Source organism: Sapajus apella, unplaced genomic scaffold (genome assembly GCF_009761245.1).
Source record: "Sapajus apella isolate SASKATOON/1434 unplaced genomic scaffold, GSC_monkey_1.0 scaffold136, whole genome shotgun sequence".
Classification (NCBI taxonomy): Eukaryota; Metazoa; Chordata; class Mammalia; order Primates; family Cebidae; genus Sapajus; species Sapajus apella.
Window position 1 is genome coordinate 260,984 of NW_022437076.1, and position 26,378 is coordinate 287,361.

Consider the following 26,378-nt stretch of genomic DNA (forward strand, 5'->3'; position numbering starts at 1 on the left):
ATTTGTTCAGAAGTTTCATTTTCTGTTCTGCAGCAGCACAGGCCTGTTGACAGTGCAGGTGGCCGGGGATGGCCTTGCTGACCTCCAGTCGGCCCCACATGGGGACCTTTGGAGCACAACCCACGAGCCTTGTGCAAGGAATGCCCCATTCTTCTGATGCTGTGGGAGGGCTGAGCATCACTTGTGGGTCCCCTCGCTGTCACGCTGTTTTGAAGCCTGAGCATGCCCCCCCCACCACAGTGTGGGGGCCTGGGGCCAGGGTCCCACCAATCTGACCCGTTTTGTGCCGGGGATTTTGTGTGCATGGACTCGTTCAGTCCTCATGGCTTCCCAGCAACCTGGGTGTGTTGTGATCACCCCCATCTTAGGAGTGAGTAAACTGAGGCCTGGTGTGACAGTGACCTGCTCAAGGTCACAAAGGACTGTCCTGGGAGCCTGGCTTTGTCTTTACAACTCCTGACCCTTGCTCATCTTCTCCCAGAGGTCATGGCCCCTTCACCCATTCGTGGAACATCAAGGGAGGAAACCGGGACTTGCCTGGAGAGGGAGTGCAGCTCGCCCCCAGGCTGCATGGGGCTGACGCTGTGGTGGTTGCCCTGCTGACTATGGGGAAGGCAGGAGCGGAGCCCAGGCTCGGGGCCCAGGCTCGGGGCGTGGCTCTGCTTGCTGCTGTCCTGGTGCTTCACCTTGGGTGGGTCCCGGGGCCCCTGGTATCAGTGTCTGCACTGGACAGTCTTTGAGGCACTGTCCAGTCTGAGCAGCCTGCTGCAGAGGCCCTCCTGAGCTCAGTGAGTATGGCTGCCCCTCCAGACAGAGGAGGGCGCTGGGGCTGGCTTCAAACCAGCCTCTTTTTTTCTTCTTTTCTTTAAATTGTCTGCATTTGGGTAGCCTTTGTCACACAGGGCAGGAATCTCAAAGGGACAAAAAGACAGTCTCTTGCTTCTCCTTGGAATACTCTGTGCAGAAACCAGCATTTTCTTTCCTTTTTTTAAATTTTTTTTTATTTTGAGAAAGGGTCTCATTCTGTCGCCCAGTGGCATAGTCATGGCTCACTGCAGCCTCGACCTTCCAGGCTCAGACGATCCTCCCACCTCAGCCTCCCAGGTAACTGGGACTACAGGCATGCACCACCACACCCAGTAAATTTTGTTTTGTTTTGGTTTTTGTAGAGATGGAATTTCGTCATGTTGCCCAGCACTTTGGGAGGCCGAGGTGGGTGGATCACTTGAGATCAGGAGTGGTGGTGACCTCAAGGTGGGATTACAGGCATGCGCCACCACACCCAGCTACTTTTGTATTTTAAGTAGAGATGGGGTTTCACCATGTTGGCCAAGCTGATCTCGAACTCCTGACCTCAAGTGATCTACCTGCCTTGGCTTCCCAGAGTGCTAGGATTGCAGGTGTGAGCCACAGTGCCCGATCTGACCAGCATATTCTTTCTCACTGCCATCCTCCCTCTGCTCTTGGCTCTTCCTGTCCCTGGGAGGCTGCTCCTGGCATCCTGCTGAGGACCTGCAGAATGCTCGCCGATTCCATGTGCCAGCCTTTTGATTCTATAAATCCTCGGCCTCAGTTTCCCCATCTGTAGCATGGAGATCACATTAGTACCTGCCTCAAGGGGTTGCTAAGAGGATCAAATGAGATGTAATGAAAGTAATTTGCAGAGGCCAGGCACATAGTAGGTGCTCACTAAATGTTAGTAGGTGTTGTAGCATGGGGGTGAGCTGCTCAATGTGGAATTTCTAGGTATAGAAGAATGGGCATTTTGATGGCCATGGGTCATGGAGGGCCCAGACCACTGAGGTCTGGCCATGGGAGGCAACAGCTGATGCCCACAGCTACCTGCCGTGACCCCCCTGTCTTTCACATGCCTTGTGCCCAGGTCACTCTGCCCAGGGTCCTCCCATGTTGCCTCCTTCCCTCCTCAGTGAGGCCTGCACCTCTGACCCTTCCCTAGATCCTTTCCTCCAAAGCACAGGTGGTTCTATGGTGCAGGCGGGCCAAGTTGTCTCTGCTGGGCTGTGGGCATTGGGTAGGAGGACCCTCGGGCAGCCGTGGGTGCTCTGGTGCGGCTGAGGGTCTGGCCTCCCCCTGGATGTTAGGGGTGCTCCTGAGCCGTGCTGGCCCGGAGCATCACTGGGGAGGGGTCGCTGCCAGGTAGGTAGGCCAGGGGTCCTCAGTGCTCTGCAGGTGAGGAAGGCCCCATGGGGTGGAGTGGGGGGAGGGTGTGAGGCTCTGGCCAGCTGGCCTTGCACAGCTGCACAGAGGCAGGGCAGGGATGTGGCGGGCAGAGCCTTGGTCGTTCCTCCTCACGCCAGCCTGCTGCATGCCTGCGAGGTGAGGATAGAGAAGGTGAGGACTGCAGTAGCCGAATGCGAGGCTGGATGGGGCAGTCTAGGCCTGGCATAGAGCAGGCGGTTGGGTAGATGGGAAAAACTTCCCTGTGTCCTGCGTCCTCTCCAGAGCCTGGGACAGGGGCCCCAGGACCTCAGGACGAGGGGCCCTGCCTGGAGGTGCATGGCCACCCCTTGCTGCCCACAAGTGCTTGGCAATGGTGTCTGCAGCACCTCAGGACCTCTGATGGCACCTGTCCTGGGGAGAGGGGCCTGTGGCTGGCAGGTCGCAGCCACACACATTCACTGCCGAGGTACATCTGCCCATGCACAAGCCCGTGCACACTTCTCAGGGCCTCAGTTTCCCCCATGCCATGGAGCAGTTGGCCTTGTTGCTGTCCCTCTGAGAAGCCCTGCAGAATAGAGGTGGCCTGGGGCAGGGTGGCGCCCCCTGCTGCTCACATCTCCCAGTGCCTGTGGCTCCTTCCCTGGCGGGCCCAGAACTTCCACAGTGGAACAGGGACCTCCTGGAACACCCAGAAGTCAGGCGAGGGCAGTGAACTAGGAGCAGGGATTACTTTTGTCACCGGAAACCTGGTGATGCTCCTGCACATGGCGTGGCGTGGGGGCTGCCTTTGTGAGTGGAGGCGGGGCAGGGGCTTCGAGGAGGGGTCATCCCCCTTCCCCTGTGGGTGACCCCGAGAGGGCTGCACAGCTCAGTCTGTTTCTAGTCTCCCCAGGCCCAGGGTGGGGGGGACAGCCAGAATGGGGGGCCCTGCAGTCAGACAGACTGACCTTTATGGCCACCCCACCAGACGCTCACTGTGTAGCCTCTGTAAGTCACCTCTTCTCCCACGTGCTTGGTACAACAGACACGTGGACCTCCCCTACTCCCTCGTGGAGTCACTGAGAGGGTGGACAGGGGTGGTGTGGGGCTGAGGGTGGTGTTATCTCTGGAGCTGTGCATGTCCAGATGGCCTCACCTAATCGCCATGCACCAGGCGCTGTTAGGGCAAGGTGCTGATAACCCTGGGAGGGTGGGCTGTAGTCTCTACTTCACATATGTTCAGAGAAGTGAAGCCACTTGTCTGAGGGCACACAGCTAGGAAGGGGCAGAGTTGCAGTTGAGCCCAAGCGGAGGCTCCAGAGTGAGTGCTCACAGGTGAGCTGCTGACTGGCTCTCTGAGATGGTAACTGCAGAACGGCCGCCTATGGGATTCCACAGCAGAGAAGCTGGCAGGCCACAGGGAGAGCCAGTCACTGGAGCCTGTGCGGTCAGGCAGCCTCTCTGAATGGGTGAAAGGCAGGAGCATGCATCAGCTAGGACAGAGTCACAGGGAAGAGCATCTCAGGCAGAGGGAAGGGCATGCACGAAGGCCCTGCGGTGAGAAAGAAGGTATCTCATTCAGGGAATGGCTCATTCAAGGGTCGGGGCTCTAGCGGGGGGTACGTGGGAGGAGATAGGACAGAGCTGCCACGGCCAGTGGGAGTTGTGTCTTAGTCTGGGGGTGCTCCTCTTTACCTGTGGGTAGCCTCAGGTCAGTGGCTGAATTCTGGTCAGTTTCAATTTCCTCACCCCTGCCTGGGAGACGCTATGCTGGGATACACGGAGGACACCCCAGGACACTCCGTGCTGGGAGCTGGGACAGGCGGGCTTGTCGTGGGTTGCCAGTGGCCGCCGAGAGCCTCTGTTTGTTGTGGTGACGGTTGGTACAACGGCTGCACCTGGGCAGCCCTGGGCTGCCTGGCCATCTGGGCCCAGCTCTGACGTCTGCGGCAGCCTGAGGCTTGTTTCTGGGCTGTCTCCATGACGGCCTCAACCACTCCCTCTGACAGCTGGGTGGCTTCCCTGCGGAGCCTGCGGCCCTCCTGATGCAGGCCCGGTGTCCCCAACAGGCAGGTGGATGCAGAGGCCAGGCCTTGCGCTTCCCAGGCCTGCGACGAGGGTGGTCCCTACCCATCCAGCCCATATGTGGAAGTGCCCTTGACAGGTGAGGAAACAGGCCTGGTGAAGGGGGGCACATGAGACGACGTCCCCAAGTCCCAGGGTGTGAGGTGGGTGGCAGGCTGGGGCCAGAGGGACTAAGAGCAGAGAGAGCAGGGTGGGTGCGCTGCAGACCCCACAGGAAAAGGATGGGACTGCAAGGGGCTGGGGCAAGGTCAAGGCCCAGGGGGCTCTGTGCAGAGCTTTAGTTAAAACAACAAAAAAAGTGTCTCTCTCTCTCTCTCTATCTATCTATATATGTATATATATATATATATATACACACACACATATATGTATATTCATACAGAGGGGGTTTCACCATGTTGGCCAGGCTGGTCTTGATCTCCTGACCTCGTGATCCACCCGCCTTGGCCTCCCAAAGGCCTGGGATTACAGTCGTGAGCCACCATGCCTGGGGCAGGGCTTTAAGTTTGTTTTTTTTTTTTTTATTCTGGTTACAAAAAGCCTGGTCAGGAATAAAAGCTACCTATAATTCTCATTACTTAGGACAGTTTTTTTTCACCTCTGCAGAGAGGCTGGTCATATCCATGGTGGCCATTTGTGGGCCACAAAGGTCCCCTTCTGTGTGGTGAACCCTGAGCTGAGCACCTTGCAGACACAATCTCACTTTGTCCTGCAAAGCTGTGTGGGGCAGGCGGGTGGCATTTCCTCTTCGAGCTGTTTTGTACATGAGGAACGTGAGGTGCAGAGGAGGGCACCATGCCATGGCTGCCCCAGAGCCCAGGAAGTTCAGACAGCCACTGACCCAGAGGCAGGACAGAGTGGCCTCAGGAGCTGCTGGCCCTGCATACCATGGTTTTTCCTGTTAGAATGTGCTGAGCCTCTGGGTCTCCAGACTTGGTTGCCATTTCTTGTTGAGCACGAGACCTGGGCCCATCCTTCTGCCTCAGGGAGGGCTCCTTGTGTCAGGGGTGCTGTGAACCGCGGCCTAGCCTGTTGGGGTCTCCAAGTCAACAAACCCAGGAGTGACTCCAGGCCAGAGCCATGACTTGCTGTTCAGCCTGGGGCAAGTGGCTTCACCTCTCTGAGCCTCTTCACCAAGTAAAATGAGGTTGGGAGCCCCTCCCTGCAGGGCCGTGGGAGCATCTGGAGTCACAGATGAGAAGGACCCTGCCTGTGGCCGGTGGCTGTGGCTGTGACAGACTCGCAGGGAGACCCATGCAGTCCCTGACAGTCAGCGTGTTGTGGCTTCTTAAAATGAGATTAAAAACACATTCACTGTCGAGGTACATCTGCCCACACACAGGCGTAGTGACCAGGCGCACACAGGCATGGTGACCAGGCGCACACAGGCGTAGTGACCAGGCGCACACAGGCATGGTGACCAGGCGATTGAGTCATGGGTGAGTGGTCAGCAGGCAGGTGCCCAGTGCATGTGGCGGCAGCAGCTGCTGCTGCTTCTGTCTGTGGACACTGTTGTTTCTGAAGCCTCTGGGGCCTGGCAGTGGGGTCCCCGGGGCGGCTTTGGTGGAAAGGCTGCAGGTATCTGCTTGGCCCCTGCACTCTGCCCACCTGCCCCAGGATGGACCCTGGGAGCCCCGTCCCCACCAAGGCTATTCTGTTTCCTGTTGCTCCGGTGTTGTCTTCCCAGTGGCGGGAAGCACCCCCCACCCTCCGTCCCGGCTGGGTTGGCTGCTGGGCCCGGGCGTGTGGTTCTCAGGTGTGGCCCCAAAGCTGTGTTGCGCCGTGGCCAAGGCTGGGTCTGAACCTGGCTTAGAGGTGGCTTCAGAGACCGGGGTGTTCTTTTCAGGCGGCAGCAGGGCCCCAGGCAGTTTCCAGGCCCCAGTGCCAGCGGCCAGGGTGAGGCAGCAGAAGCAAGCGGGGGTGGCGGGTGAGGGCTGAGGTGTGGCAGGGCCATGCTTGGAAGTGGGGCTGAAGCTCCCGCAAAGGCGCACATGTGGCCAGCATGTCTGCACTGGGTGGTCTTGGGGAGCCGTGTCACTCCCAGCCCTGCTGCCTGCTGGTGCCAGAGCGCCAGGTGACCCAGGCAAGTCCCTTCCCTCCTTTGGAGAATCCAGCCTGCTGTCAGGCGCCTGGGGCCAGGGTTCTAGGTTCAGGTCGCTCCACTCCCGGCCAGGCAGGCTCCTGGCATCTCTGATCCTTGTTTCTCCTACCTGTGGAATGGCGGCTGTGCCTTCTTCAAAGGGCGGCCCTGACTACCTGCATGCCAGCCCCACTGTGCCTGGAGCCCCAGAAATGCTGACCCTCCATTAGTACCAGCTGAGTGCCGTGCACCCAGCCATGCTCCTGCAGCCAGCCTGAGAGATGTGGACACGAGTGGGGTGAGGAAGGTGCTCCCCCAGGACTCTGGCCTGCCTGGTGCAGGGGAGGGGAGAGAGCCAGCACTTTTCAGGGGAGGGAGAGAAATGGGCATCACGAGTCAGCCTACAGGGTGAGCAGGGCTCAGCAGAGCTAGACTGGAGGGCAGCCTGGGCTGGAGTCTTGGCCTGCTCCACCACCTGCTGCCCTCTCTGAGGGCCTGGCCTTCCTCATCTTGGACATGGTATGAGCCTTGTCCCCCTATCTGCAGCCATGAGGCTCCTGGACAGTGGCTGCTGCAGGTGCTGGACCCCTGCTGGGCCCTTCTCACCCCACACCCCTGTTGGCTAGTTAGCCAGGGTAGCGAGGACACCTCACAGATGGGGAAACTGAGGCCCAGGGAGGTACTCAAGATGTGCCCAGTGGGCAGGGCTGAGATAAGGCCCTGAAGTCCAGCCTCCAGGCCTGGGTCTGTCCTCTCTGTACTCCGTTCAGGGCTGGCGGGCCTCCTTCCCCCTTTGAAGGCCTCAAGTTCTGGCTTGGAGAGAGGGGGCTCCCAGCTCGGGTGATGGCAGAGGCTGGCACTCTTGTAGGCCAGGGCCTGAGTCATTCCTGTCCCCATCTTTGCCCAGCCCGAGGGGAGTGAAGGGATATTGATGACCAAGTGGTAGGCCAGACGGTTCACCTTCTCTCCATTCTAGGAAAGTCCAAGAGGAAGAAGGATCTGAGGATATCCTGCATGTCCAAGCCACCCGCACCCAACCCCACGTGAGTCTGCCTAGTTTCTCCCTGGCTCACTCTAGAGAGGCTTACCGAACGGGGCTCAGTGGCAGGGGTGAGAAGCAGGGGGGCCCCCGCTGCTTTGCCTTGTCCTGTTCTGGGCAGCACCTGCTGTGGGTCTGGCTATGCATGGCTGCGGGGCACTCCGCAGAGCCATCTGCTCCACTTTGCTCACTCCTTACTCCATCTTGGAGGCTCTTTGGGCCATGCCCAGCCCACTGTAGACACTCAGCAGCCAATGAGGGAAGGTGGTCCGAGGAGGCGCCTCCGGGACAGGTGCTCAGCAGCCAATGAGAGGAGGTGGTCCGAGGAGGCACCCCTGGGGCAAGTGCTCAGCAGCCAATGAGAGGAGGTGGTTTGAGGAGGCGCCTCTGCTCAGCAGCCAGTAAGAGAAGTGGTCCGAGGAGGCGCCTCTGGGGAAGTGCTCAGCAGCCAATGAGAGGAGATGGTCCGAGGAAGCGCCTCTGGGGCAAGTGCTCAGCAGCCAATGAGAGAAAGTGGTCCCAGGAGGCACCTCTGGGGCAAGTGCTCAGCAGCCAATGAGAGGAGGTGGTCCAAGGAGGCGACTCTGCTCAGCAGCGAATAAGAGGAGGTGGTCCAAGGAGGCACCTCTGGGGCAAGTGCTCAGCAGCCAATGAGTGGAGATGGTCTGAGGAGGTGCCTCTGGGGCAGGATGTACCTCGCCCCACGCCAGTCCCCACGCTGTCCCATCTGCTGCTGCTTCTGGGGAAGGGTATGGTTCTCTCTGAGGGTCACAGAGTCTTCTTTCTCCACAGGCCCCCCCGGAACCTGGACTCCCGGACCTTCATCACCATTGGAGACAGAGTAGGTGCCAGCCATCTTCCCGGCAGGGCCTCTTACTTTACTCAATCAGTGGGTAGAGCTGACCCGGCAGGGCCACTCTGGGCGGAGGTGACTGAGGGGTCAGAGAGGGTCAGGCTCTGGAGAAGAGCATCGTCCAGCGCTGCTGGCTGTGTGGCCCTGGCCACCCACTGCCTGACCCTCCTGGTGAGAATGAGGACCATCGGTGGCCTCACTGGAGCTTGGCAAGCTCTGAGCTGGCAGGAAGTGTTCTGAGTTGAGAGCAGGGCCCTGCCCCTGCATCCTAGCCCTGGGGGTGGGTATTGAACATGCAGGCCCCCGGGCAGCCCCAGACCCACTGGATTATCCCCTCAGGATTATCCCCTCAGGCCTGCAGGAAAACCTGCATTTTATGCCTCCAGAAGCCTTGGAAGGGCACTAGCCATTGAGAATCCTGGCTCAGGGACCGTGCTATGCCCAGGTCCTCCCATCTACTCCCAGGCTAGGTACAGTGGCTCACACCTATAATCCCAGCACTTTGGGAGGCCGAGGCAGGAGGATCATTTGAACCCAGGAACTTGAGATCAGGCCTGGGCAACATGGCGAAACCCTGTCTGTACAAAAATACAAAAGATTAGTCAGTGCGGTGGCACATGCCTCTGGTCCCAGCTGCTTGAGAGGCTGAGATGGGAGGATCGCGTGAGCCCAAGAGGTTGCAGTGAGCTGTGATCGCGCCACTGCACTCCAGCCTGGGTGACAGTGAGACCCTGTTTCGAAATAAAAAAAGAAACCGCACTCCCTGTCCTTCCCAACGCTCCCTCCAGGCTGTTGCAACCCCTGACCCTCGCCACCTGCTGTCTTGTTCATCTATTTGCTTATTTCTTTTTGTGTCCCTCCCAACAGAGGGAAACTTCTGTGAGGGCAAGACTTTGTTGTCACTGTGTCCCTGGTGCCCAAAACACATTGTGGATGCTTGGTAAACAGTTGTTGAATGAGTGTCTCATTCCAACCAGCTGAGTGAGGTTGGGGAAAGAGGGACAGGGCACCTCTCTCCCAGAACTCTGCCTGTTGGTGGGGCATTTCATGGTGTCTTGGTCACACTCCACAGCTGCTTGAGGTGTTGGCACTGTGCCTGTTTTATAGAGGGCAATGTGAGGCTCAGAGAGGTTAAGTGATGTGCTGAGGGTCACACAGCAAGGAGTGGTGGGTACGAGGTTTGAGCCCAGATCTAACCAGCTGGTACTCTTCACGCTGTTCAGCTATCTCCACTGGGTGAGGGGTGAGGACTAGCTCCCAGCTTGGTGCCCACTGACTCTCTCTTTTCTGTCCCCCAAGAACTTTGAGGTGGAGGCTGATGACTTGGTGACCATCTCAGAACTGGGGCGTGGAGCCTATGGGGTGGTGGAGAAGGTGCGGCATGCCCAGAGCGGCACCATCATGGCCGTGAAGGTGAGCAGGGCCTGGAGGCAGCTGAGAGGGCTCCCTGGAGGAGGCGGGCTGAGCTCTGCCATGGGGCCCTGCCTGTCCCTCTCAGTGACCAGTACCAAGCCCAGACTTTTTGGGGCACGCTGGGCAGTAGCCCCCTGAGCTCCTGGCCCTCCTGTCATGAGTGGGAAGTTGGCCTTGCCACGGCAACCTCTGAACAGCAGCCCTTCTCTGCAGCGGATCCGGGCCACTGTGAACTCACAGGAGCAGAAGCGGCTGCTCATGGACCTGGACATCAACATGCGAACGGTCGACTGCTTCTACACCGTCACCTTCTACGGGGCACTATTCCGAGAGGTGCGTCCTCGCACGGCACCGGCAGGGTGCTCCACCTGCCACCCATCAGTCGCCTGCAACCCACTGCCACTCAGTCCCTTCAGTGTGCCAGGTGCTGGGGACATGGGGAGCCACCTGGGGCTGGCATAGCTCCCAGGGGCCCCGGCCCTGCCAGGCCACCAGGCTCCCCTGTCTCCTGGAGGTTACTTTCTGGTTCGGTGCCTCAGTTTCCTCATCTGTCAGATGAGGCGGGTAGTTGTGGCTGCCTCCTAAAGTTAACAAAGAGGTTAAATGATATGGCCTGGGGCCTGGCATTCAGCTGCACTCCGTTCTGCCTGTGTGACCATTTGCATCGCCATGGCATACGGGGCGTGGGGTGCCCGAGGAGGCAGCGGCCATGGAGGTGTGCGATCTGGATTCTGGGTTTTGGGTCTGTGGACAGGATGGGGTGTGTGCTGAGAGAGCGACTGAGGCTGGAAGGGTGATGGAGCTGCCTTCCGCCAAGCCGGGGGAGTGTGGGTGAGCAGGGAGGCCAGGAGCCTGGGCGGTGCTGGGCTCATACTGCTCACTTGCCCTCAAGGAGCTGTGGTAAGGTCAGGGTGTCTGAGTCAGGCAATCGGGGCAAGGTCAGGGCGGCCTCACCTGGCCTCACTTTTCACTCATGAAGAGCTCAGCATCCTCTGTGCCAGCTCCTAGCTGCAGCCTGCAGGTGTGCCCTGTGCATCTCCCAACCTTCTCATCAGGAGGGTCTGCAGGCATTCACTGGGGAAGAGGGAGCAGGTCTTTGCAGGCAGGATGCCGTCTGCCAGGATCAGCTGGCTCTTGCCATGGAGCTGGTGCAGGTGCATTCTGAAGCTCCAGTGGAGGGACCCGGCGAGGCTGTGTGCTAATCCCTCCTCCCTGGAGACACCTGGAATTAGGGATCAGATGGAGGAGGCTGGCGCCCGAACCTGGCAGTGGGGAGGTGGGGAGAGGGTGGGGAGAAGTGGGCAGAGGCAAGTTGGTGGGGGAGCTGGGAGCTTGGTGAACTGTGGCTCAGTGGGTGGGCACATGTCGAGGAGGGGATGGGGGCTGGTGCTGGGGCAGGCCATGCAGGTGGTGCAGACAAGGGCAGCCCAGCAGCCTGGCTGAGCTCTGGGTGTCACCCACAGGGAGACGTGTGGATCTGCATGGAGCTCATGGACACATCCCTGGACAAGTTCTACCGGAAAGTGCTGGAGAAAGGCATGACAATTCCAGAGGACATCCTCGGGGAGATTGCTGTGTCTGTGAGTGGCCCGGTGGGCTGGGGGTCCCAGGTGCATAGGCAGAGGCCCAGCCCTGCCAGCAGACATAGAGCCTGCCTGATGCTGGTGTCTTGGGCAGAGCTGGGCATCAGTGTGCCCCCTGAACCTGGGCAGCGGCCCTATATAGACCCTCCTCCTCTGCCCCAGACCAGAGTCTTCCTACTTAGGAGACCTCAGCTTGTGGGGCTCCAGGAGCCCCACGGATCTGGCAGATCTGGGTGTCTGAGCCGTTGAGTCCGACTCGAGTTCCAGACCATTTTTTAAAAAAGGAATTCAGTATTTACAACAGCGTCATAGTAAAAATGCCCTGGGGCAGCTCACAGAGGTATAAGCTAAGTTGGGGAAAAAAGGTTAGCATCCAAAATGTATGCTTTTTGAGTCTAAAAAGTCACTGAGGGAGGGCAGCGACACTGGGCTTGAGCATCCCAGTGGCCAAAGAAACAAGGAAAATAGAACCGGTGACACTGGTTCAATCCTCAGGGCATCTGGAAACATTTACAATGTACCCCTGCCTCAGGCGCCCCACCCACCCTTCTCAAGGGAGATGGCTCCAAGCTGCTAGAATACTGGCCCTGCCATGGGAGGGGAGATGGGGTAGGGAAGCAGGCTGCCAAGAAGAGCCTGACAGGCAGTGATGATGTCCCCTGGGAGGTGAGCCCGAGAGGGTGAGAGGAGGGAGCAGGCCGAGTGTGTCTGCACCAGGGTTGTTGGGATGCTGGGGAAATGCCAGCACAGGGCAGGAGGCCGGGTGAGGACGTGCCACCCTGTGCAGCGGGAGCAGGAGGCAGGCGGACGTGGACCGGGTCTTAGTGCTCTGTCGTCGATGTGACCAGGAATAACAGAAGCCCTGTCTCTTCCCTCCTCCCCACCTCACCGCCAGATCGTGCGGGCCCTGGAGCATCTGCACAGCAAGCTGTCGGTGATCCACAGAGGTCAGTGTCCTGCAGCCACCCAGGCACGGTGTGGCCAGCGGGAGGGGTCCCAGGCCAAGGCGGGTGGACGTTTCCCTGTTGCCGTGATGAGCAGCTGAGGCTCAGAGAGGTGATAGGTTGTGACATGCCCAATGGGGTCCCGGCGGCTTTCCACCTGCTCAGGTTTGCTGGTGCTCGGAGCAAGGACTGGCTTGACCTCTGTCCTGGGCAAGGTGGACTGGGTTCTGTTCTGACATACAGTTTACAAATCGTGAAATTCCAGCAGAGTGCACATGATCACGTTCACACCCGCACAAGCACCTCCCTCCAAGCTCCTGGACGTTTCCCTCACCCAGTCCAGAACGTTCCCCTCAGCCAGTCCAGAACGTTCCCTCGGGCCCCTCCCTGCCAACCCCCATGTGCCTAAGGCAGCCGAAAGTCTGGTTTCCCTGCGGCGGGTGGGTTTCACCCTTTCTGGAACATCAGCGTTACCAGCCTGTCTGCTGTGCTCCCGGTTTGTTCCTTTCTGCGGCTGAGCACACGTCTGTTTTTCCAGACTTACTGCTTTTCAGAAAAGGAATTAGGCTTAGTTTCCATTGACCACTGGGTGCCCATCCCAGCCCCCGCCCGTGGGTCACTGTGGTTGACATTTGGCACGGAACCTTCTGTTCCTTTTTCTGTGCATTTCCATCTTCACACACATCCTCATGGAGGGCACGGGGATGCGAGTGTCCTGTGTGCATTTGCGTGGAGAATCCCTGCCGGGCCTGTCGCCTGTGCTGGTCTGTGGGGACTCCAGGTCCAGGCCTGCAGATCCTGTCTCCCAGGCTGTAACTGACCCTGCTGCCCTTTGGGAGCACCCACACAAACCAGGCTCTCACTGGACCTCGCATCTGGAGGGCGGATGCAGGCACAGCGCCCCCAGCAAAGCACCTGGAGTCTTGCCATCCCTGCAGTAGCTGGGCAGGGCTGGGCACGTCCTGGCTGTGCCCTGAGGACCAAGTATAACTGTCAACTGGCCTGGTGCCTCCTGCAGCCTCAGTTCCCTGGCCCGACCCTTGGGACCTTGGTGGAACCTGCCCACCAGGGTATGGGAGGGGGCACAGGAGGGGCCTTGGTTCAGGGAGGGGGTGCAGCTGTGCAGAGCATGACACCTGCCTCCAGTCATGGTCCACAGATGTGGCTGAGTGAGGCATGTCCCACCCTGGCAGATGTGAAGCCCTCCAATGTCCTTATCAACAAGGAGGGCCACGTGAAGATGTGCGACTTTGGCATCAGTGGCTACTTGGTGGACTCTGTGGCCAAGACGATGGATGCCGGCTGCAAGCCCTACATGGCCGTGAGTGGTCCCCGAGTCCCCAGGCTCAGGAGAGGATGGGGCAGGGAGAGACCTGTCCAGATTGGCCACCCTGGCCGTGCCCTCTGTCCGCTGGGCAGAGCCTCCCCACACTGTTTCCTGCCATAGTGGGGCTACCTGTGCCTTACTGTACAGGGGCAGCCCTTCTGTACCCCGTAGTTAACTGCCCCTCATAGTGCCCCAGTTGGGTGGTAAGTCGCATGTACCTCTGTGGAGGAGACTGGTGGGCTATGCAGGTCCTGCCCCACCCCCATTGTCAGGAGGGCCTTAATGGGGCCTGCTCCTGGGTAGGGGCAGCTCAAGGCAAAGAGTAAGCCTTCTAAGCATGACCCAGGCCCTCCTAGCCTCAGTTTCCTCCCCTGTCACATGGGCAGGTGGGCAAAGCTAAGCACTCAGTTTTGGGATGGGGAGGCAGGGCTTGGCCACGGGAGCTTGCCTGGGGTGGGTGTTCACGCCTCACTGCTCCCTCCTGCAGCCCGAGAGGATCAACCCGGAGCTGAACCAGAAGGGCTACAATGTCAAGTCCGACGTCTGGAGCCTGGGCATCACCATGGTACTGTGTGGGGCCAGGGCCTGTCCTTGGTGATTGGGTGGGGTGGGGTGGGGCCGTGCCTGGGGCCCTGAGCTTTTGGGGAACTCATCACATAGTTTAGGTCCTGGAAAAAAGTATTGGCCTCAAAATCTAAGAGGAAAATGTGCCATCAGAAATTACCATTTATTTAAGGGAACATCCTAGGGTCAGGGTTAGCCATCATGAAGTCCTGGAGACTCTGACACAGTGACCATGCGGCTTCTCCAGAGTTCTTGGTGCTTGTTGAGAAATCACAACCAATCCCAAGTTATGTGATTTGCTGGTATGTAAATCTTGCAAAAGCAAGATGGTAAAAATCTTTTCAAAAATATTTCATAGCAGAAGCTTTGCTGTGAGTGGCATTCTGGTACATTGCTGTGGGGTGGTAGGAGGCGTGGGTGGGCTGTCAGTCCTGGGCCTGTGGAGGCCAAAGGCACCTCTGGCTTGGGTAGGGTGAGGGTAGGTGAGGCGGAAGTCCAGGTGTGGGGGTGGGCCCAGAGCAGTTGCCTCTAGAATTGCCTGGCAGAACCCCCATGCCTTCCGTGCTGGGGCTCAGGTCAAGGTGTGGGTGAGCCCACTCTGGCTCCCATGTGGACAGTGGATTGGAGGGCTGTGTCCACCGGGGTGTGTCCCCAACCAGGGCCTAGAAGTTGTACAGGAGATGCGTGGAAGGATGATGCCATCTGCAGGTAGGGCTCAGGCTGGTGGCCTTGGCCAGCTGGGTGGTTTGGGACCAATAGAGTGTCCTGGGCATCAGCTCCTTCCTGCCCAGGGAAGCCTGGCCCAGGGCATTTGCTTGCCCCAGTCCCTTTGACTATTTGGTGTTGGGTGTGAGGCCGTCAGACAAAATCAGTAAGATGTAGTAAGATGTAGGGTGTTTTCCAACACCAGCAACCCGTTCTCAGATTCTCCAGACACCCACCCACTGTCCTGCAGTTCTGTTTGGGTCTCATGCTACCTGGAGTTCGCACAGACCCCATAGGTGAGGGCCCTGTTCCCCCAGACTGCCCCCACATCACACACCAGTTGGAAGTAGCAGGCTTCCCATACTACTGACTGACCAGCTACAAACTGGGGGTCCCCAGACCCTCTCCTAAGGTTTGATAATTTCCTAGGATGGCTCACAAAACTCAGGAAAACACTTTACTCGTGTTTACTGGGTTATCAGAAAGGGTATATCTCAGGACCAGCCAGATGGAAGAGACTCCTGGGGGAAAAGGGGTGAGTGTGGGGTGCAGAGCTGCCGTGCCCAGCCGCCCTCCTGGCACCCCTGTGCTTGCCAACCTGCAGGTTCCCCAAGCTCATGGAGTTTTGTTGTTTTTGAGACAGAGTCTCACTTTGTCGCCCAGGCTGGAGTGCAGTGGCACAATCTTGGCTTACTATAACCTCTGCCTCCTAGGTGAAGTGATTCTTATGCCTCAGCCTCCCGAGTAGCTGGGATTACAGGCATCACCATGCCCAGCTAATCTTTGTATTTTTAGTGGAAATGGGGTTTTGCCATGTTGGCCAAGCTGGTCTTGAACTGCTGACCTCAAGTGATCTGCCCACCTTCAGCCTCCCAAAGTGCTGGGATTACAGGCAGGAGCCACTGCGCCCAGCCTCACATGGAGAGTTTTTTTTGAGAGAGTCTCACTCTGTCGCTCAGGTTGGAATGCAGTGGTGTGATCATGGCTCACTGCAGCCTCTAACTCCTAGGCTCCAGCCATCCTCCCACCTCAGTCTCCCGAGTGGAACTACAGGTGTGTGCCCCCACACCCAGCTAGTTTTTTAATGTTTTGTAGAGAAGGGGTCTCACTGTGTTGCCCAGGCTGGTCTTGATTGAACTCCTGGGCTCAAGCAATCTGCCTGCCTCAGCCTCCCGCTGTGTTGGGATTATAGGCCTGAGCTATCACACCCACTGCAAGTTTTTATAGACCACAGTCTCCAGCCCCTCCTCCTCTCAGAGGCTGCCGGGTGAGTGAAAGCTCCTACCCTCTCTAATCACCCGGGCTTCCTGGGGAGCAGCCCCCATCCTGAGGCCGTCTAGGCATCTCACCCTGAGTCACCTCATTCACATAAACTGAAGCTCCTTGTGGATAAGAAAAGCCACTCCTGTCACTCAGGAAATTCCAAGGGTTTTAGGAGCTCTGTTCCAGGAACAAAGACCAAATAAATTTCTTTTTCTGCCACAGGGGTAGAGAAGAGTGGAGCAGGTGGGGGTGGCTCTGGGGAGACGTGGAAGGTGACTGTAGCAGATGCGGAGGCCTCTGCAAGGAGGGACTCTGCTGACCTGAGGGCACAGTGACCCAGGTGCAGGTGCAAAGGCCCTGAGGTGGGGCTGCACCCGCCCGCTGTGTACCTGCGTGGCTGGGTCAGTGGAGAGGGAGGGAGGGTTGGGAGCGAGGGCAGAGAGGTGTCTGGTGGGTACAGAGTTGACGCTGGTGTTTTGGGTTTTACTGACATTGCTGCTACCATTGTTACCGTCGTGTGGCTGTCACTTTATTTATGTACTTTTTATTTTTTTGAGACGGATTCTCACTCTTGTCATCCAGGCTGGAATGCAGTGGCGTGATCTCAGCTCACTGCAACCTCTGCCTCCTGGGTTCAAGTGATTTTCCTACCTCAGCCTCCTGAGTGACTGAGATTACAGGCTTGTGCCACTATGCCTGACTAATTGTTTTTTTTTTTTTTTTTTGAGACGGATTCTCACTCTGTCGTCCAGGCTGGAGTGCAATGGCACCATCTCAGCTCGCTGCAGCCTCTGCCTCCTGGGTTCAAATGATTCTTCTGCCTCAGCCACCCCAATGGCTGGAATTATAGGTGTGAGCCACCACATCCAGTTAATTTTTTTTTTTTTTAAGAAGAGACGGGGTTTCGCCGTGTTGGCCAGGATGGTCTCAAAGTCCTGACCTTAGGTGATCCACCTGCCTCAGCCTCCCAAAGTGCTAGGATTATAAGTGTGAGCCACCACATAGGGCCTTTTTTCATACGTTTTCATATTTTGAGACGTCTCACTCTGTTGACCAGGCTGAGTACAGTGGCATGATCTCAGCTCATTGCAACCTCTACCTTCCAAGTTCAAGCGATTTTCCTGAGTAACTGGGATTACAGGCGCTGGCCATCATGCCTGGCTAATTTTGTATTTTCAGTAGACCCAGGGTTTCGTTGTGTTGGCCAGGCTGGTCTCGAAACTCTTGACCTCAGGTGATCCACTTGGCTTGGCATCCCAAAGTGTTGGGATTACAGGCGTGAGCCACCAGGCCTGGCCTTGAGCCACTGTGCCCAGCCTGTGGCTGTGACTTTATAAACAGTGTATCTGCAGACAGTGACTAGGAAAGACTCAAAGTTGAAATAATTTTGTCAGAGAGGTGGGACTGGGCAATGCGTTCAATTTTCTTTGCTACCGCGCCCGCCCAATTTTTCTTTTTTTTTTTTGAGACAGAGTTTCGTTCTTGTTGCCCAGGATGGAGTGCAATGGTGCTATCTCGCCGCACTGCAACCTCTGCCTCCTGGGTTCAAGCGATTCTCCTGCTTCAGCCTCCCGAGTAGCTGGGATTACAGGCATGCGCCACCTTGCCCAGGTAATTTTGTATTTTTACTAGAGACAAGGTTTCTCTATGTTGGTCAGGCTGGACTCAAACTCCTGGCCTCAAGTGATGCGTCCCCCTCGGCCTCCCAAAGTGCTGGGGTTACAGGTGTGAGCCACTGCACCGGCCTGGTGACATGTAATTTTTCAATTAAACTTTTTTTTTTTTTTTTAGGTGGAGAGGAATATTCTTTGAATATAACAGTTTTCCAAGTTCTAAGTTAGCTGAAAAGGACAAGTTCTTGCTGTATTTAGACTGCACAGAACTGGTTGGAAATTAGAGTCCCCACTAATGACCACCTCACACATACACACACACTTATGTACCTTCCCCACCTCCCTGTCTCCCTTCTACCTGTCTGTCCATCAACCCTGTTGGGTCCAACATGGCTAGTGACCTTCTGATGTGGCTGGTGGAACTTGGGCAAGTATGTGCTAAGTGCCTATTTCGGTTATCAAGTGTTACATAGCAAACCACCGCAGAACCTAGTGACCCAAACCAACAGCAGTTTCTGATTTCTCATGTTTCAGCCGTTGTGGCTAGGCTCAGCTGGATGGCTCTTCTGCTGTACCTGGCACTGGGTGGGCTGGGCTGGAAGGCCCAAGACGGCCTCACAATCCTGGGCCTTCTCTGCGTGGCCTCTCCATGCCACTTACTCACACTGGCCTGCTCCGTGGGCTTCAGGGCGTGGCAGTGTCAGCATACTTGGAGTCCTTTCATGGTGGCGGGCATCCAGAAGGAATGTCCTCTGAAGCGCTCGGCCTGGAACTGGCACAACATTGCTTCTGCCTTATTGTGTCAGTCAGCCAGTCACAGGCCAGCCCAGGTTCAAGGGCAGGGAATGTTTCCAGCTTGATGGAGGATCGGCAGGTGCACCCAGGGAGAGGCGGAGGCGGCCACTTTAGGCACGCGTTAGGTTTTTCTGCCACAAGTTACCAAAGTAGTGGAAAGCTAACATAAAAATACAAAGGCAAAGTAAGGGGAAAATGACTGTAGTTATTCTGCCTAGAGACACCTCTTACCCCGTTTCAATGCCAACATTGTGCGCTATAGCATAAATACCGTATTTTTATTTTATTATATATAATAAAAATATATTTTATTATAATTTAGAGAAATATGGACAATATGTAATGCCTCTTTTTAAAAAACATATTTTATTTTGTAGCATTACATATTGTTCATGTTTCTCTAAATTATAATAGACCCGTGTATATATCCCTTCCAAAGACTCCATAACCATCGGCCCTGCACTCACCCTGTCGGCTGATGTGGGGTGTTTCCCTTGTTCCTGATGTTTTCCTTCCTTTTGAAACTCTCCGCCATCCTGGGGGAGTGGCTGGTGAAACAGTCGGGAGAGTCTCCTGGGCGGGGTCCCGGTCTCGGCCTCCCCCGATCCCGCAAGGGCCCCAGAGCCCTCTTGGTGTTGGCTTTTTCCCCCTCGCTGCACAAGCCTCAGGACGCCAGTGCCAATCACCCAGAACAGGGAGGGGTCGTGCCAGGGCGGGAGTGAGTGCTGACCCAGCGCTGGCCCTTAAGCGTTGTCGCTGGGGAGTCACAGGGGTGCGTCTGCAGTCCTGGCTGGATCTCAGTCCCATGGTGGGGCCGGCCCCTGGCGCTGGACATTCAGGCTGCTTCTAAACATCTCCTGGCAGATGACACCATATGGCACATCTTTGTGCCCGGAGGCTTTTTTTGTTGTTTTTCATTTTTTTAGCTCTGTAGAAAAATGAAAGGAGTACGAGGCTGAGGGTTTGGACACTTCTGCTTTTCCAGTTAAGAAACTGTCATGGCTGTGGGTCCTTCTCCTCTAGCTCCTATGGGCTCCTTGTTCTACGGATTAGAGTCACTGAAAGTTTTAAGAGAAAAGCTCCCTGAATTGGTACGGTTTTGTCCCTTGAACACGCGTGCACACATACACACATGCGCAGTGGGCCGTGCATGTGTGTGTGTCTGGGCTGGAAAGGGCCTCTAGCCTGATGGGAGGCATATTCTCAGCACAGTCCTTAGGGTCCTGTCCAGGCTCCAGTTGCCAGTGCGAGGTGTTTGTGCTGAGGTCTTCTCCGTCCATCTTGGGATGATGACCGTCAGCAAGGGGCCTCATGCTGGAGCCTCAGAATTCTCTGTTCTCCCAGGCCGGGGCCAGGACTGACATGACTTGTTTTTTCCATCCAGTCATCATGGTCGGAGCCCAGAGTTGGTTGTACGCTAGCTCGCCCGTCCCTTCCATGATGACTTCCTGCTGACCACAGGCAGGGCACAGGGCTCGGAGTTTGGAGTGAGTACAGAGACCCATCAGCTTGATGTTACCCACAGGAAGTCCGGTTCCAGCAGGGCACATATGGCCACACAGGCCCCCTGTCTAGGCGGGAAACAGTGCCAGGGCCCTGCGGAACATGAGGCTGCAGGCTCCGGCTCCCCGCCAGCCTGTGGGTGCAGAGGCGAAGCAGCCTCGTGGTCTCACACTCTGTCCACGGCCTTGGGGAGAGCCGTGTGTGTGTGTGTGTGTGTGTGTGTGTGTGTGTCACTTCTCGTGTGCTTTCTCTGTGAAAACAGCAGCCCAAATAAATGTTGGCAGATGCTGAAGTCCAAGATGTCCAGATGTTAGGGAGGGGAGTGGCTGTGACCACTGGGACCTGCCCACCTGCTGCAGCCCGAGGTTACCAGCTCCTCAGATTTTTCCAGAGCAGCTGGAACCTGCATCATTTTGTAAAATCTTCAGAATTCAGGTTGTTTGAAAACCCAACGATGGTCTCACCAGTCCTGGCATGCGCTGGATCTGCTTTCTGAACTGGATCCTGCTGGCTGGGTCGGGGGAGCTAAGAGTTGCCATCCCTGGCTTTCACCTTTGCTCTGCTGGGATGTGGTAGGGAGATCAGCTGTGCAGACTTGAGGCCTCACTCTGGTGCCAGGGTGGGCGAGAGCCCCCAACCCTGGCTCCTGGGTGCAGAATGTGGGTGTATCTGGGTCCAGGGCCTCTGACACCCCTGTCCCTGCTGCAGATTGAGATGGCCATCCTACGATTCCCTTACGAGTCCTGGGGGACCCCGTTTCAGCAACTGAAGCAGGTGGTGGAGGAGCCGTCCCCCCAGCTCCCAGCTGACCGTTTCTCCCCCGAGTTTGTGGACTTCACTGCGCAGTGGTGAGTACGGGGTGTGCTGAGCACCTATTGGTGCCCTCCCTGGCCCGATCCCAGCATCTTCCTGGGCCCTGTTCCTTTTTCCTTTAGCAGATAACCCCCCAGATAACACGGCATCAAACTATGTAAGGCAGAAACAGCTGGAGCGTGAGGAGCGTTGGACAGAACTATGGTCCTGGTGGGAGGTTTTAATGCAGTTCTTCCAGAAGTGACAGATCAGATAGGCTGAAAAAGAGAAAAAAGTATATGGAAGATTTGAACACAGAAAACAAGTTTGCTTTTATTGATATCTAGAACTTTTGAACCGAATTAAAGGATGCCCCACGGGAGCCTTATAAAAATCATGTTTGAGATTACAGAGGGAATAAGGAAAAGGGCAAAGTCATACAGACCAACCGCTCTGACCGTCATTAAATAGAGCAAGAACTTGGTAAGGAAGAAGCGGCTGGGTACCGTGGCTCACACCCAGGGTCCCGGTGCTTGTTGTTGACTGTCATCAGCAACAGAGGAGCCCAGCAGAGTCCCTGGGCAGTCTGGCCCCTTTAATTGGGGACTGACCTCTCCCAGGACCCATGCTAAGGAGTTTTCTCTCCTGATTGAGGATACCAAGCATATGATTGTGAGGCAGAGCATTGGAGAGTCCTGTTTTGGTGTTGATATGGAAATTCCTGGGTCACTAAGGAGACAAGAAAACCAGGACCCCAAGAGTCAGAGAAACTTGCTGCAAGCCTCTAGTTTGCCCCTGTGAATGCCCCTCCACACTGGGAGAAACCCTGGATGGTCCTGTCCCTTCTTCCCTGGGCGCACGTGTCCCCCAGGCCTGGGGCAATCCTGGGGTGGCTTGGCTGGCCTTTGGGGGCTGGGCTTCCTTCCTCCTTGCCAGCCTGGCTATGCACTGTTCTCTCCTAGCCTGAGGAAGAACCCCGCAGAGCGGATGAGCTACCTGGAGCTGATGGTGAGTGTGGGCGGGAGGTGCCTGCCCTGCTCTTCAGGGCTGGCTGGTGGCTGGGTGGGCTCAGGAGAGGGCTGCGTCCTGCACACAGATGGGCAGCTCCTCTGGCCCCACGTTGACTCCTTTAGGTGCTCATTCATTTGTTTGCTTCTGCATACCTGGCTTCCTCCTCCCTCCTTCCTTCACACCAGGCTCTGGGAAGGGTGCACAGGCAGTGTGTGACAGAATGGGGCAGAGGGGCCAAGGGTGGCATCAGGGAAGGCTTCATGGAGGAGGTACCATTTGAACTGAGCCTGGAAGGATGAATAAGGGTTATCTGCTGATGGAGAGGCTGTCCCAAGCAGAAGGTCCAGCATGGGCAGAGGCCTGATGTGTGGGGGAAAGGGAGGTTAGTGTGGCTGGAGAGTGATCACAAGAGAGCTGAGGAGGAGCCACGAACACCATCTGTGACAGTCATGGGGGACCTCCTGGGGGTGGAGGTCCTGGAAGGATGAGTAGGCTTTTGCCAGGCAGGAGGAACACTTGGGCTGGGGCTGGTTAGGGAGGAGTGGGCACCTCCCCCTCCCACTCCCCCTCCATGGTGAGTGTGCCTTCTGTCACCCCCAGGTGCACCCCTTCTTCACTTTGCACAAAACCAAGAAGACGGACATTGCTGCCTTCGTGAAGGAGATCCTGGGCGAAGACTCATAGGGCCTGGGCCTTGGACCCCACTCTGGCCCTCCCGAGCCCCACGGCCCCATCTGCAGGGGCAGTGCTCACCCGCACCATAAGCTACTGCCATCCCGGCCCAGGGCATCCAGGAGGAACCGAGAGGGCTGCTCCCACTTGGCTCTGCAACCAGCCATTTGTCCCAAGTGCCAAAGAAGCAGACCACCGGGACCTCCAGCCAGGCCCTTATCGGCCCCGAAGTGCCTTTCTCTCCCTGCTGCTCTGAGGACTGTCTCCAGTTGCTGAGACCCTGGACTGCCGGGGCCTGGACGCCCCTTTGGATGCTGCTGCCCCTTGCACAGCAGGTGCCTTGATGCCTGGATGCCACCCAAGTTGTATATTTTTTTATTCTCTTGACTGAATGGACTTTGCACACTTTGGCCCAGGGTGGTCACACCTCTATCCCGGCTTTGGTGCGGGGTCCACAAGTGGGGATGAGCTATGTGAATCCCCCAGGAATCCCATGGGGGAGATGCCATGAGCCGCCCAAGGCCTTCCCCTGGCACGGGTGAACAGGGCCTCTTCGGGGCACACTGGGTCACCCAGTCCTGCCCGCCACCTTTATTGGTGTCATTTCACCTTTTCGTTTTTTTTTAATTTATCCTCTGTTGATTTTTTTCTTTTGCTTTCTGGGTTTGGCTTGTTTTTCTTGCATGGTTTGGAGCTGATCACTTCTCCCCCATCCCCTAAGGCACCAGCAGGCAGAGCCTCAGCCTCTGCTCTGGCTGGGATCTAGTGGGAGGGGCCCAAGTCTCTGCTCAGAGAAGTGCAGGGGGAGCCTTCCAGCTCACTCTCCTTGAGGACTGGCTCCACAGGGGCTATGGATTTGCTTTGGTGGTGTTTTAAAAAAAGAAAATATATTTTTTTGAAAAAAGGACTGCCCATCCTGGGTCCTTTCCTGATGGGTTGGGGCAGGTACCTGGTTGCTGTTTTAATTAAAAAAAGAAAACGACTAAAGGTTGTGTGAGACTGTATGACTCCTGTGAGCCCCCCTCTTACTCGGGGAAGGTTGTGGTACCTTGAGGGACCCTTGCCTCTGGGCTTGGGCCAGGGTGGCGTGCTCAGGGGAGGGAGGGCTGCCGACCCACCAGGCCCTCCTACATCTGAGGACACAGAGGCCTCCAGAGGGCTGTGACAAGGTGACATCCTGTGACCATCCAGGCACCAGGCCCTGTACTGACGCCGGAAAGAGCAGCGAACACGCAGGCCCAGTCCCCTGGTGGCGGCCACCCATCCCACTGTCCTGGAGCAGTGATGACAGCCAGGTGCACAGAGTGGCGAGCACCTCAGGCACTGTGCCTCAGCTGGACACGGCGGCCTCATGGAGGTTATATGACCTCCAATTTACAGATGGGAAAAAAGACCCCGAGAGCTGATATCACTTGCCCAAAGCCATACAGCTTATAAGACAGAAAAACAGACTAGGGGACAGGTGGTGGGCTCTGGAGAAGGCTCCTAGGGAAGTGGGGACAGCTTGATGAAGGTGCCCATGCAGGGTCCCCTCTGGCCCCGTGACACTAGCAGCATGACCAGGCAGCAGGGAATTTGTTCACGTAAGTGGGGTGTGCTTGGCTTTGGTACCTTTGGATTTGGAAGTTCAGCTGATGGCCTGAGGGACTTGGGTCCACCTTGGTTGTTCATCAGTCTCAGTTCACCTGCGCATGGGGACCAGTCAGGACCCAGGGACTCCAAAAGCTTGGCATACTGGACCCAGCATACCCCCAGATCCCAGTGCTGGTCTTACCAGCTGGGAAGGAGTCAAATTCATCCCAATGCTGGGAGGATGGGTGTGATGGCCCAGGTCAGGTCAGGTATGAGGGGACTAAGCCTACCTTGAGGGGGCTCAAGGTCCAAGAGCAGAGCCTCTGTGGTCCTCCGAGGAAGCTTAGGGTGTGTTCCCAGGAGGAGGGTCCCCATGGGGTCTGTCTCTCCACTCCTCCTGTCCTCCAGCCCCAGTCTGGGATAGGCCTCTGCCCACTAACCCTTCCCTGGCACAGGGACTAGCAGTTCCTGGGAGCTGTTGTCTTCCTCCCTCCATCCTTCAATCATGAAGGCTTGTTCTCACCCCAGGGCCTTTGCACTGACTGTCCCCTCTGCCTAGAACACTCCCTCCCCCGGCTTTTTATGGCAGCCACCCCCCCATCCCTGTCTCCCATGTCACCTCCTCAGGGAAGTCTTCCAGGACCACGCGGCTCAAATAGCCTCTGCCTACCAGGCCCAGCCAATCTAGCGCATTATCCCGCGCTATCCAGGCAGACCTGACTTGTCGTTGTGTCGTCAGCGCTGAGGATGCTGCCGACACCGAGAGATCCCTCCGCTTCTGCTGAATGAACATATGAAAGAATGACGGAGGGAGGGAGGAAGGAAGGAAGGGAATGAATCCCTTGCCCGGGCGCCAGCGGGGCCACCCACCCGGGTCGCGGGGCGCGGCCCCAGGCGCTATTTCCTGCAGCCGCCAGGGGGCGGTAGAGCTCGGCTTCGGCCGCGTGTCCTGGAGCCCCGCCCGGACCCGAGCGCCGGTCCGCGTCCTCGGGAGCGCGGGACCAACACGCGGCGGGGGTCCGCAGGTTTGCCACCCGTCAGCCCAGTTCTCGGTCTCCGCGGCCTGCGTGCCCGTGTGCACCCCCCGGCCCAGCACTCGGGGCTTCCAGGGGCTCTGCAGTCTGCGGAGCGCGGCGGACCCCACGCCTAGCGGTTTACCGTGCGCGCCCCTGCGGATGACCCAGCGCGCCGCAGCTCACCGCGCCCCTCGCGGCTCGCAGGCCTGGCCGGACGCCGGCCCCTCCGCACACGCCTGCCGCCCGGGTGGTGTCCAGCTCCCTTGCAGTTTATGGGACCCTTTGGCTTCTACAGAGCGTGTCCAACCATCAGAGTGGGGAAGCCGGTGTGCAGATAGGTGACATCTACGATGCCCAGGCCCTGACAGTTTATACTACTCACGACCTCCATGGTGGTCCCAAGCGGCGGGGCCCCTCTCCCATGTTCCCTGGCCCTGAGGTGCGGGAATGGAAATGGGGAGCGGCCCGACCTCCTCCCCCCCTGCACCCCCCCGGAGGCCAGACGCCCGCATTTCCTGTCAGGCATCAGGGGCCGGGCAGGCGCCCCTTCCACTCCCGGGATTAATGAGTCTCTGGACCGGGAGATGGCAGAGGCATGTGGACTTTCCAATTACAGCCGTGAGAGCCTCCTCATCAGGCAGCATTAAAAATGCAGCACACAGGCCGGGCGCGTTGGCTCACGCCTGTAATCCCAGCACTTGGGAGGCTGAGGCAGGTGGATCACCTAACATCGGGAGTTCGAGACCAGCCTCGCCAATATGGTGAAAGTCTGTCTCTACTAAAAAAATACCAAACTTAGACGGGCGTGGTGGCGCACGTCTGTAATCCCAGCTATTCGGGAGGCTGAGACAAGAGAATCGCTTGAACCCTGGAGGCGGAGGTTGCAGTAAGCTGAGATGATGCCCCTGCACTCCAGCCTGGATGACAAGAGTGAGATTCCATCTGGAAAAAAAAGAAAAAAAAAAAAGGCCAGGCGTGGTGGCTCACGCCTGTAATCTCAACACTTTAGAAGGCTCAGGCAGGTGGATCCAGCCTGGGCAATATGGTGAAACCCCATCTCTACTAAAAGTACAAAAATTAGCCCTGGTGGCACTCGCCTGTAGTCCCAGCTACTCAGGAGGCTGAGGCAGAAGAATAGCTTGAACCTGGGAGGCTTGCTATGGAGGTTGCAGTGAGCTGAGATCATGCCACTGCACTCCAGCCTGGGCGACAGAGCAAGACTCCGTCTCATAAAAAAAGAAAAAGAAAAAGAAAAATACAGCAGACAGGTCTGCTCAGGATCAGGGAGGCTGCGGAGGGAGGATTTGGTGAATTCCCTTCTAGAGGCCAGGGCGGGAAGCCTCTCCTCCGCTCAGATCCCTGCTGTGGCTCCTGCCTTCGGTGGGGGC

General features: G+C 57.2%; 1 protein-coding gene across 3 annotated transcripts in view; it reads left to right on the forward strand.

Moving 5' to 3' along the window:
* The window catches only part of MAP2K3 (mitogen-activated protein kinase kinase 3), a 31,382-nt gene extending 7,993 nt beyond the window's left edge, over positions 1-23,389 (forward strand). Inside the window, exons 1-12 of one of the 3 annotated variants that reach the window (XM_032263543.1) lie at positions 4,021-4,324; positions 7,302-7,368; positions 8,157-8,205; positions 9,517-9,630; positions 9,844-9,963; positions 11,094-11,210; positions 12,109-12,160; positions 13,351-13,478; positions 13,972-14,049; positions 20,636-20,775; positions 21,682-21,727; positions 22,331-23,389. In XM_032263543.1, the coding sequence (XP_032119434.1) occupies positions 7,340-7,368; positions 8,157-8,205; positions 9,517-9,630; positions 9,844-9,963; positions 11,094-11,210; positions 12,109-12,160; positions 13,351-13,478; positions 13,972-14,049; positions 20,636-20,775; positions 21,682-21,727; positions 22,331-22,414 (957 nt within the window). In that variant the 5' untranslated portion in view covers positions 4,021-4,324; positions 7,302-7,339 and the 3' untranslated portion in view covers positions 22,415-23,389. Of the gene's footprint in view, positions 1-4,020; positions 4,325-7,301; positions 7,369-8,156; positions 8,206-9,516; positions 9,631-9,843; positions 9,964-11,093; positions 11,211-12,108; positions 12,161-13,350; positions 13,479-13,971; positions 14,050-20,635; positions 20,776-21,681; positions 21,728-22,330 lie in introns of those variants that run through there. The other 2 variants (XM_032263541.1, XM_032263542.1) reach the window with 2 other exon arrangements.
* Positions 23,390-26,378: the final 2,989 nt, after the last annotated feature.